We start from the raw sequence: 12401 nt of genomic DNA, 5'->3' as shown, positions 1-12401 counted from the left end.
GTTGGATACAGAGATATGTGTTTAATATTCTGTCAAGTTTGCATTGACTTGGATTAGACCAGGGGTGTCAAACTCAAATACACAGTGGGCCAAAATAAAAAAGTCTGTACTAGTCGAGGGCCGGACTGGTTCAACTTTTATTGCCAAGATTATTGAAATGAACTTATTGCACATATTGAACCTGGAACTAACAAAGCTTCAATTATTGCCTATAAAAACAACATTAAACATTACATAATCAGTTGCATTCATTTCTTATGGCTCTATCTGCAGATTTTCCGTAGTCATTTCTTATGATTACATTTTTCCACAGGCCAACAACAGCTTCAAAAAAACGATTTCCCTCAAAGAAAAAAACAAACATGCCCTGTTGTCGCAAGAACAAAAGTGCAAAAAGGAAACATCCATTGAAACTCAGTTTGCTGCTCTGTGATGCTAGCTCAAGCCAGATACTTGGCATCTCATCTTGTGTGCAAGTTCATCAATGTTTGGGGTCAGGCTCTGAGCTGAGGAAATCCTCAGGATGGAGTGAAGGTGTGCGTGCAATATAACGGCGGGCTAGATCTAATAGTAATTAGAAATGATCCTGTGGGCCGAAATTAAATCCACCAAGGGCCTGATTTGGCCACCGGGCCTTGAGATTGACACATGTGATTTGACTGTACAGGTACCTTATAGAACTGCTTACTCTGTGTTTTTTGAACAGCAGGAGCCCAAACATAATGTTCATTAAATCACAGTTTGAGGCGTGAGTTTGTCAACATATGGGCTGGACGAAGTTTTGAAGCTTTGAGAAGTTCTAAGAAGTTCTACTGTGTAAATTGTCTTTCTTCCGGGCGACAGCTGGAGTGATTGAAGCTCTGGAGCTGGAGTAGACTTACAGTATAACACGTCCCCTTGTTTGCTCAGTCAGACACAGCCATATGCTCCATATGCCGCGGGAATCTTTAGAGTAAAGGTGCGTCTGGTGGAAATCTCTTATGTCTACAATGAAACGCCCCAACCTCACCAAGGATCTGGTGACATTTTAGACCGCACATCTTTGAATATATTTTTAAGTTATTTAAACAAAAACTGTGAAGGCTCGTTGAAAATAATATTTTCGTAATACTACTGGAAAGAAGAGGATGTAGCATAAAGAGTTGTACATTTGTACCTCTAGTGTAGACAAACCGAGCAAAGCTGTGTGTGTGTGTGTGTGTGTGTGTGTGTGTGTGTGTGTGTGTGTGTGTGTGTGTGTGTGTGTGTGTGTGTGTGTGTGTGTGTGTGTGTGTGTGTGTGTGTGTGTGTGTGTGTGTGTGTGTGTGTGTGTGTGTGTGTGTGTGTGTGTGTGTGTGTGTGTGTGTGTGTGTGTGTGTGTGTGTGTGTGTGTGTGTGTGTGTGTGTGTGTGTGTGTGTGTGTGTGTGTGTGTGTGTGTGTGTGTGTGTGTGTGTGTGTGAGAGAGAGAGAGAGAACACACATGCTGTATTGTGTGCATGTGTTGCGCGTGTAGTTACAGTAGGGTGTATCTGTGGGTCAAATGAAGTGTAATCCGGTGATAATTAAACTAGAGCAGGGGTGAACGGGGGTTTACAACGGAAGGCACGAGAGTGATCAGGGCTTAAAACCGTCTGATACTCTGCTCAGGACTTTAATCAAGGCCTTGCAATTCCCTACGCACACACACACACACAGTGAAATCTTGAAACTGAAGCTTTTATGTCTGTCTAATGCTCCACACAGAGACAGACAAACGGGCACAGACTCAACAGATGGAGTCACAACAGCATTTGTTTAAGACGAGGAATTAACATGATTGAATGTAGTCCCTCTCTGTCGAGGCTTCACTGAGAAAGAGGGCTCACCGGAGGCTTTCAATACTTTGGAAGTGACTCCTTAAATGTTGCAGTACAGGTCACAGATTCAAAATCACGACTCAAGGTTATGTGTCACATCGTTAACTTTTAAAATCTAGAGAAGACAGACACTCCCGCCCTAATTGGTGAAGTATTAACTTGTCGCTTCAGATATAAATTCAACACTTTATTCCTCGCCTCTAATTTGTCTCCACTCATATTTCCTTGGGTCACATTATTGGACAGCCTGACATATTCTTTAATTTTCATGCTGATGATAGAAAATTGTTCCTCTTCTTTAACCTAAAGGACTTTAAGCAGCCTGTCTATTTAACATAATTGTCTTCTTGTCATCAGTGGGTGAATAGCCCACAATCTCCGTTGAAGACAGCAGTTTTACTCACAGTTCCTGACCCCAGTTAGTATTTTTTTCTGTATACTGAGTTGTGCTAATGAGCATGTTGGTGTTGTAGTTATAGTGTTGGCTTTCTTTTGCATCGTGCAGCTCAAATCAACCCTCTAATTTCAGTTTTTCATGCCTTTGTCACACCTTGTTCAGATTACTGTAATGGTTTAGTCATTTTCACAGCATGCCATCCACATCTTGGAACAATATGCAGCTGCCAGACTGCTGTCTTCAATTACATTCATTGTGTTTTGAACACCGGTACATTACATTTCGGTACTGATTGTGAAATTCACACAATTGTATGACAGAGCCACAAGTTTTTGTTTTTTATTTTAAAGTTTATTTTTTTGCAGTTTTTTTCTTTTCTAGGGTAAAGCCAAAGACGGGCATCAATGTGTTAGAGAGAGCGGACGACTTGCAACAAAGGGCCGCAGGTTGTTTCAAACCCCATGTGAATCCAAACTTTGCCCTGTCTTAGTCACACTTCAGGAGAATTACTTGATGAAGTATTGGTTTGTGATTGCTCTATTGTTATTGGCAACAATGGTGCTTTTGCTGCTGTGTTAGAAAATCTGGTATGACATTGTTTTTCTTAAATCACTTAAAGATACATTCTATACATAATTAGTCTCAGTTGTTATTTTGAAAGAAGTGTTGAAAACTAAAAAATGTCCAATAAGTGGTAGACAAGTATCATCATTGATTTTTGCTTTAATCAATACAAACAGGAACACAAACATAAACTAAGGCAGAAATTACAACAACCAAGTTATACAAATGAAAGTATACAGAGTCAGATAACATATATTTTAGGGAAATATGTAAATCTGATTCCACCCTTCAAAAAGAAGCCATGGATTTTTAAAATTATGCGTAAGCAACTGTTAAATCTAACAAATATGAAAGAATAACTTGTAGAAATTAAATGCTCTGTCAACTGCTGTTACTTACGGTAGGAATGGACACATTTGTTTCGGCTCCTTGTGACAACGTGTTATTTTGTGGGGCTTCATTTTCTCATTAACTTTATTCATCATGTCCTTTCCCATTATATATGCAATTTAACATCCCGTGAAATACATGTTCCCTGACAGGTTGACATTTTCCATCGATGCAGGTTATGCCGCTCAAACTTTCTGTGGAGTATTTCAGATGAATGTTAATATCAAATCATTTTTTGCTGACTCTTCCACCTCACTCTCAATGTGCCATGGCACGGGGCCCAGGAGCAAAAATCTATGATGTTTACTCTAGAAAGCGAGCCCTTTCCCTCGTGATGTATAAGGCCAAAAGATTAGGCTTCACTCTCTCTGTCCATAAACCACAAATTATAGCATTCCCTCTGGTTGGGGCTGCCGGGGAACAAAATGTGTGTGTGTGTGTGTGTGTGTGTGTGTGTGTGTGTGTGTGTGTGTGTGTGTGTGTGTGTGTGTGTGTGTGTGTGTGTGTGTGTGTGTGTGTGTGTGTGTGTGTGTGTGTGTGTGTGTGTGTGTGTGTGTGTGTGTGTGTGTGTGTGTGTGTGTGTGTGTGTGTGTGTGTGTGTGTGTGTGTGTGTGTGTGTGTGTGTGTGTGTGTGTGTGTGTCACATTTGCTGACACAGTAGGAATCCGTCTGAAATTGGTGTCATTACTATTTACATATACATTGGCACATCACATTCCACCTCATCTCTCCCTCCTTTACTTGTGCTCTCCATCTTTCTTCTACCCCATGACTCTTATGTTCTCTTGTAAAATGTAATCCAGCGTAAAATACATTTGCCACAACATGGAGCTGAAAATGGATTACATGTATGAACCTTTCCCTCCCTAACCACAAAGATGAGGGTTATGTATAAGGGCTGCAGCAGTATATTATAATCACTGTACATTTATCTCTCTTGGTTCTCATCTTGGACAATATTTTCTCTGTTGGTTTGTATTTGCAGACAGGATCAAGGCCATGCTTATCGCCTTTTTTTCCATACCACCTTCAAGGTTTATTATTGCTTTTCCATACAGTACACATCACACATTAGGTACCTTTTCATCTTCAACACCGTAAAGAACATATAAGTGCCTGGCATCATTAAAATTGGTTAGGGATCAAACATTGGAGCCAACTGGGCTTGGAGGCATCATTATTTCAATTATGTTGAGTTGAATCAGGTTTAAAGGAAGAGAGAGGGAAAATAGAAGTGTGTGCATGGCAGTGGGATATGAAGATGAGGGGGGATAGACGGAAAGAATCCAATGGCGAGAGGGAACTTTGTCTTTGTTTTGGTCTGTGGGTTTGAGCATGCAAGCTAAATTCCCAGAGCTCGGAAGCTTTTTGTTCCCGCTGTGTCCCACTTTGTGCGCAGAGATATCAGCCAGCACAGGGTCAGAGCGCTGCAGCCTTTTGTTCCCTGTGCAAGGAGATTCCCCAAATCCCTGAAACAAGCCCTTGTGCAGGGGATAAACCCCACGGATGATTCAAAACTCACACAAATCTACACACTGAAACACACACACCTAAGAAAAACACAATGCTGAGACACAACAAATGTCTTCTGTTGTTGAGCTGGCGCAGTTTGACATACATGAGAAATTATCTTGATTAGCAACTCATGCTGACAAATATCACTGTGTCCAGAAATAACACTCGGACTGAAATGTGGAGTGACAGCTGTGCTGTCAAGGAAAAGTGTGTATTGTTACTTTTTACTTCACTATTTGATTCAGCCTCAATTATCTTGTAGCTACTGCTGTGTTTGAAAAAATTACAGGGTACGATAAAGGGTGGAACAAACCAAGCAAAATAAAAAAATTACTTTTACCAGCAATGTGATGAATGAAAAATCTGCGAGAGTCCAGCAATTGGAGATGCTTCTATTCTTTTCTTTTCTTATGATTGCTCATAAAGCGCTGCCTACACTGAATAATTGCTATAAAGATAACTACATATATATCTACTTTTGTCACTATAAAATAGTTTTACTACAACAGTCGTGAAAGATAATGTTTCAGAAACAATGGCAGTCAATCCAAATCCATACAAATACAAGGGTTTGGACAGTAACATTTTGTTTAAACATGTATTCTATCAGCAATAATCAGAAACACACACAATCTCCTATATCTTATCACCACAGCTATGATGTACAACAGTGGCTCCTTTACATCTGTTTTCTTTCTCTTATCCATACTCTCCTTATCTTTATTTATTTTTATTTACACCCGTAACAAGCTATTGTTAAATTATGTCAATGTTAGAGCTTGGCAGTGTATAGTTTTTCCTATGGTTACTGTTCTTAGTGCACTTTAGCTTGATAGCTGACGTGCCTAATGCCTCTATATTTATCATCTTCAACGTCTGTCATTCATATGCCTCATGCTGAGTTACATTTCAGCCTCTGTTGGCCAACAGGCTTGTTGGAGCCTGTTGGATTCATGGTTTGTTTTCTCTCGGATAAAGACAAGGGATATTTCATATGTTCAACTGATACACAAACTTCAGAAATGTTGAATTCATGGAGATACTGTCTTAAATACTGCAATAGCTGTTGATTTCTTTTATTGTGTACATGTACTGTAAAAGAACACACCATTTGATGTGGATATTTCCTTGTCTTTTTAGGGGAGATTTGCTCCTTTAAGATTTATGGTCAGGATGCTCCCTTCGAGGCCGTGGTGTTGAATCGCACATCAGGAGAGGGAGTCCTGCGGGCCAGCAGCCCGGTGGACTGTGAGAGCCAGAAAGAGTACACCTTCATCATCCAGGCCTACGACTGCGGGGCGGGGCCCAGCGGAGCCGACTGGAAGAAATCCCACAAGTGAGTCGATGAATATCTGTCCATGTGATGTGGGGGTATTTGCTTCAGTCGTCATTAAGGCACTTTTTAGTCCAACATGTTTCTTGCATGTTTTTCTGCCTAGATGTGGGATCTTCCCTTGAAAAGATAACACTGACAGAAAATTCTGACAATTTATTAGTGGGTTTACAATTGTGACATATTTCAATCTTTTATAACAGCTAAACAACTAACTTAACATCATTTGTGACTCCGGCAACCCCCGACTATCTGACATGTTTACATCTCTGAAGCTTTTTTAATGCTGCTGTATAACTCAGCTATGAAAATGGTAATTGTTAGACGCTGTATCAAATCTGTCATACTGCTTATTATTGGTTATCTTCCCATGATTTGCTTGTTTGGCTGTCAATGTAAATTGATTTAAAGTGGGCGGACAAAGACACATGACTGACAAACAAATATGAACATCAAAGTAACAAAGGCAGCTGCACAAATGAGTCATATGCCTCAAAAAAGTCTTGAACATGAAAAACAGAGAAAACTTTAATATGTTAAGTCTCACCATCACAAACAGCAAGAACATTTATAACATCACTACGACATACCCTAAAAATGAATGATGTATAAAACATTTCTCTGTCATTGTTCTCTGTCATTGTCATTGTTATTGTCATTGAAAGCTTACATAACAATTACAAAACACACTTGTGTATTTAACTACATTATACTGATTATATTTCCTACCCAATTAACACAAATGACTATTTTAATGACTGAAATCAAACTTACAAATATGTAATGTGATTCTCGCTCAAGATTTTTGCATGACTCAAATGGATCTGAACTTTTTGACACAACTGCAGAGGCCAGAAGTGAACCGCCCACCTGTGGTTTTATAGTCCCGTACATGATGGGTCTGAGTTGGAGTGTGCATTATTTTCTTTCCAGAATCTCTTTTTGTTTTTTGTTTTAAACTAGTCCTGCTGTAGCACTTCAGACTTGTCTTGGTGTCTTGAAATAGAGAAAATACATTCCATAGCCTTCCCTTAAATATACATATTGTGCATTCACAGCTAAAGGTAATGAAGAAAAACACCTTTCAATGGATATGTCTTTCCTTTTTCTACATTCTCTTCTTTCTTTTCTGGTATATATTTTCAAGATCTCTGAGCACGGCAGCAGTGACATGTTAAAACGTACAGCTCTGCTCTCAGGGTATGTCCCCCGAATGGCCCATATATATTATGTGTGTGTGGCAGTTCCTTGTGAGATTGACGGACAGGTAGAATGGAATAGACAGCAGAAAATCCAACCCTGTGTACTTTCAGTCAGACACAAAGAGCTGGAAAATAAGCTTCTCCATACTTAGTACTAGGAGGAAGGGGAGAGAGGGAAGAGCTATCTGCTCAGGAATCTGTGATGAATTTCACCAGTGGATGATGGATGACACACAGTGAACGTGTGTGTGTGTGAGTGTGTGTGAATGTGACATTATCGCAGCATGACATTCTAAATAGGCCTCATTAAGCTAATGTCATTAATTAGCCAGATGTGATTCTCCAGATACACTGTGAGTTGTTGTCAGAGAAGGTCACCGGGGAGGAGAATTTCATGATATGATCTAAATTATTGCCTCATTTTATAATCTTTAGTGCACAAATGTTATTAGAGTTTAAAGTTTACAACCTGCAAATGAGTGTGTTTTTATGTGCTCCTTAAAAAGATAGTGAAGGAAAAAGTTAGAAGGAACCTTCAATAACAACCCGACTTTTGTTCCGTTAACATGCCTGTTAAATAAAAGTTTGATTGACATGATGATAATTTGAACCCATTTCACAAAGAAATACAGATAATCAAGAGGTAACTCTTCCAAATCCTGATTTTCAGGAATAAATCTATTTTCCCTACAAGCTTAGGAACTGTTGTCCTCTCACATTGCTCCGCCTTCAACTAACCACTGTTCACAAGATAAACAGTACCTTTAGGTCCTTATTAATTGTCTTCAACTCTAATGACTTAGAGAGATTTGTCCTTGTCTCCTCTCTCCCTCCCTCCATCCATCTCTTCTTTCCCTGCATCCTTCTTTTTCCTTTAATCCATCAATCATTTCCTCTGCACTTTCTTCACACCCTTCCCTCCTCTCCTCTCAGGGCGGTGGTTCACATCCAGGTGGATGACGTCAATGAGTTCAGCCCTGTGTTTCGGGAGCCACTTTACAAGGCATCTGTTACAGAGGGCAAAATCTACGACAGCATTTTGCAGGTATTTAGATATCATATTTTAAAGGTATCATTACTTTGGTTTTTGTTTTTTGATTCATTGTTTTATTTTGAGGATCAACCTGGCAAATAATTGTGTTGGTTCAGAAGGTTAAAGAGGACATTTTATGCTCATTTTCAGGTTTCATATTTGTATTTTGTGCCTCTACTGTGACATGTTTCCATGCTTTAATGTTAAAAAATGTCTTTATGTTTCTCATACTGCCTGTGCTGCCACACCTCTTTTCACCCTCTGTCTGAAACCATAGCCCAGTCTGCTCTGATTGGTTAGCTGGCCGGCTCTGACGTGATTGGTCAACCGCTTAAAGATGTTCCCGCCCCTTAACCTATACCGTACAATGTGTTGGAGCGCTAGCCAATATAAGAGCGACTGTGACATGGTGATGTCATGATGTCACAGAAGTAACAATCGAGGCATTTCAGGCAGGGGGGGGGAGGATGTGGTGTGAGAGGGAAACTCCCCCTGGATTGAACTTTGGGATTTTAGCCTTTGCAGAACATTTATATGCACAAAAAACAAACAAAAAACACACTATAGGTAAAGGGAAAACCAACAAAAGCATAATGGGACCTCTTGGTGGCCTCTCCCGATGCCACAAAAAATGATTTGTTCAAAAACGTAGGATTTTGTGATGGTTCGCAGTCTTCTTGGTGTTGATTAAGGACAGGGAAGAAAGTATTTATTTTTATGTTGCAGGTGGAAGCTTGGGACCAAGACTGTTCACCACAGTACAGCCAGATCTGCATCTATGAGATTGTCACTGCAGGGACGCCATTTGCTATCGACCGCAATGGTAAGTGTGTGTGAGTGAGTTTAAATCTGGCATGGTAGAATGAGAGACTGGACTGTCGTCATAAATGCTGATGTGATTAGGTGTGAAGTATGTGTCTAAGGCGGTGTTTACACGAGAACGAAATGGGTTGTATCTGCTACTTTTCTCTCTCGTTCACACGAGGCCGTAACGGAACCGCGGAAACGGACTCCGCAAACGATAACGTGGATAGATCTGCAAACGGAACGCTCTGGGGGGCCAAACGGCTCAGTGTGTACGCCCTATACGATCATTTCCTGATAACGATGAAGCCATAGCCCCACCTCTGATGCTCACTGCTGTAGCATGGTCACTGCTAGTGCTATTGCTACAGACCATGCTACAGATGTCACTGCAAAATCTACAGCTCCTCTACCACAACCATCAGTGGACATGGAGAATTACATGAACTACATGTTGCTAAATCTACCGCTGGGCAGAAACAGAAGGGCAACCATGCTTGGGGGTCTTCTTCACTGCTTTTGGTGTATTTTGTGGCAGAAGTACAGCGCCACTTACAGGCCCGGCATATGTACTACAGCGTTTCCAGTGGTCTCGTGTGAACGGACACGTTAAATGAGCCGAATGCGTGTGAACGGAATACTTTTTTGATAGCGAATTCGGTCCGTTTGCGTTTGCGCTCCCGTGTAAATGGGGTCTAAAGGAGAGGGAAAGCTCAGTGAGATTCACTTTGTCTGCCTGGAGGCTTTTTTGTTTGGGAGTTTTTATTAAATTGGAGAGCCATTATTTGTGTATCACGCACACAGAGTTGTACAGCAGGTCATCCTAAAGAAGGAACTTTTTAACTACTGCTTTTAAGCTAACATGGGTGAGAAATCTTCAAAGTACTCAGCAGCTACCAAATGGGCCCTGTGGTGCTGCTTTCTCAACTGAAACAAAATAGGATGAAGGCTGTTACTTTAGGGATCATTTACTTTACATTTGGGTTAAAACACATTAGGACCTTACTTTGACATACTGTACATTTCAAATACACTAATAGCGTTGCTTCTCCTGCCTCACACAGCATGGGCTAATGTCTTGATAAAAGCAAAAATCAATTTCCTGGTTTTCTCTCTATAATCTCAGTCGTCTGAACCTCTCATGAATGTGTCAAGAAGTCTCCTCTAACGATAGATTTGTTTGACCAAAGCCGAAACTAGTGAATGTGCAGATACCTATTGTAGCAAACTGTGGATAAAAAGAACAACTTTATAGAAATTGGAATTGGAATTAGAAATAGGAAGGCAGAGGGCATTACCTTATTGGACAAGGGAATGTTGTGCTTTAATGGAAGTTAATGGTAAAATATAAAAGTAAATAATAGGCTGTACTGCAGTATGAGTCACTGATTCAAGTCAATTGAACTCAAAGCAGTGAAATAAAAATGGATGAATTACAAATAATTTCTGTAAAGTGTTTAGAAAAACATAAAAACTGAAGAAAACCAGGGTTCAAGTGTGCTGTGATCTAATGTCAAAAACCAAAGAAAATCTGAGGAATATCAGTTTCCCTCTAAACGTAATATAAAATGTGGCTAAAAGTTAATTAGATCAGGAAATGTAGGTGAAAATTCATCAGCTTTATTTCATAATCTTTAGAAATCCCCCCTCCAGACCCAAATTGGTCATTTTGCAACAGTTTTTACAAGCTAAGTGAAACAACTTGTGAAAAATGGTTGTCTCTTCAACTATCAGGAGAATAAGAAACATATAAAAACATAATGTGCACTATAGCTCAACAGAGTGGATTATGTTGCCTGTTAATTACCTAAGGATATAAAACTGTCTTTAGAAAATTCGACTTATTTGTTAAAAAATGTAATGTGGTGGATATCCACTACCTTAACTGTTAATGTTGTTCAGCCCAGCTGTGGACCAAATGGTCACTGTGGGAGGTGTTGGTGGGAACTGTGGCCTCCTCACCTTTCTTCACTTCAAATGTCTTCTCCTTTCTGTACTGCTGTACCCTGCACTGATTCCTGCTGTACTCTCTGCACCTCCTCTCCTCTGGCCTCTCAATTTATTTTCTCTTTCCAGCTCTTCTGCTCTCCTCTCCTCCACGACAGCAATCAGAGTGACAGCTTTTCATACAGCAAAGCCTCCAGATGCAAACAACAAAAATAGCTTCAGTTTTCCTCATAGAGCCAGAGACGGACTGTGATGGCAATGAATGATGTGAAACATCTTTGAAAATAAGATTATGCCATCATTTGTAAGCCTGCTGTTTATCTTGAGGAACATCTGTATCTTTCACAAATATAAAAAATCATCAGTTGAACATTATTTTGGTCAGGTTATATTTATTGTTTGCTGTTCTGGGATCAAACTTTTTTTAATTCAAAAGGATACTGATTGTCACAGATTTAATAATATCAAAACTTTATCAATTCATCATATTAATTCAATGTGTTTGTTGTTTCTCAAATTAATTATCACTTTTGAAATATTTGTTCTAAAAAATATATGACAAAAGCAGTTTTGAGTACAATTGATAAAACATCTTTGTGCGCATAAGAATAAAATATGCCCCAATATTTTAGGGAAATACTATGGTGGGTTGTTTTCCAAACTGCAATTTTCCAAAACAGTAAAAACTTTAAAACCCGGACCTTAGTCATTTAAACGCAACATGAAAAACAGCCTGCAATTTCCTTTAATTTAATTTAGATTATAGATACGCAAAATATTACCCAACCATAATAGTTTTAAACAAATCGGTCAATAATATATTTATGTTCTGGAAAATACGTTTTTCAGTATGTAAACAAGGCCAAAATAAAAAATGTAACATCTAGTTCAAAATAAAAACAATAAACAATCATCATGACAATTGCCACCAGTATTCAAAAATGCACTTTATCATGTTAAGTTGTATTAATTAATACATTAAAGTAAGAGCCTGTATGATTAAACACTAGGTAAAGTTAGCCAGCTGCAGGTTGCTTTCTGTGACTAAAATAACTTCAGTTATAACCTCGTCTAACAGCCGTACTCGATTCACGTTGGTCTGTAGCATCTCCTACTGTACATCTCACACTGTTACCGTGGTGACAGGTGATGATAAACCCATAATTGGGAATTTACATTGACTGTTACAAAAGGCTTATATATCCTAACACAATACAAGGTTAGTGGACCTTGCGGTGTCGGTAAAAGGCTTCAATAAATATAAAGTGCTGTTTTGGCCTTCAAGGATCCTTTTTTCAAATGTTTCTTGCCTTAATATTTTCAAATAAGAGTTTCTGTTCCTCTGTCAAAAAATAATCACGATAATTCTTTGTTTTGGTG

General features: G+C 39.3%; 1 protein-coding gene across 3 annotated transcripts in view; it reads left to right on the top strand.

Moving 5' to 3' along the window:
* clstn2a (calsyntenin 2a) overlaps positions 1 to 12401 on the top strand; it is a 150222-nt gene that overhangs the window by 95734 nt on the left and 42087 nt on the right. For all 3 annotated transcript variants that reach the window (XM_079647739.1, XM_079647741.1, XM_079647740.1), the window contains exons 3-5: positions 5843 to 6038; positions 8171 to 8282; positions 8997 to 9093. In XM_079647739.1, the coding sequence (XP_079503865.1) occupies positions 5843 to 6038; positions 8171 to 8282; positions 8997 to 9093 (405 nt within the window). The remainder of the gene's footprint in view (positions 1 to 5842; positions 6039 to 8170; positions 8283 to 8996; positions 9094 to 12401) is intronic.

This window comes from Notothenia rossii (genome assembly GCF_949606895.1).
Source record: "Notothenia rossii genome assembly, chromosome: 9".
Taxonomy (NCBI): domain Eukaryota; kingdom Metazoa; phylum Chordata; class Actinopteri; order Perciformes; family Nototheniidae; genus Notothenia; species Notothenia rossii.
This window is presented reverse-complemented; position numbering and strand designations above follow the sequence as displayed.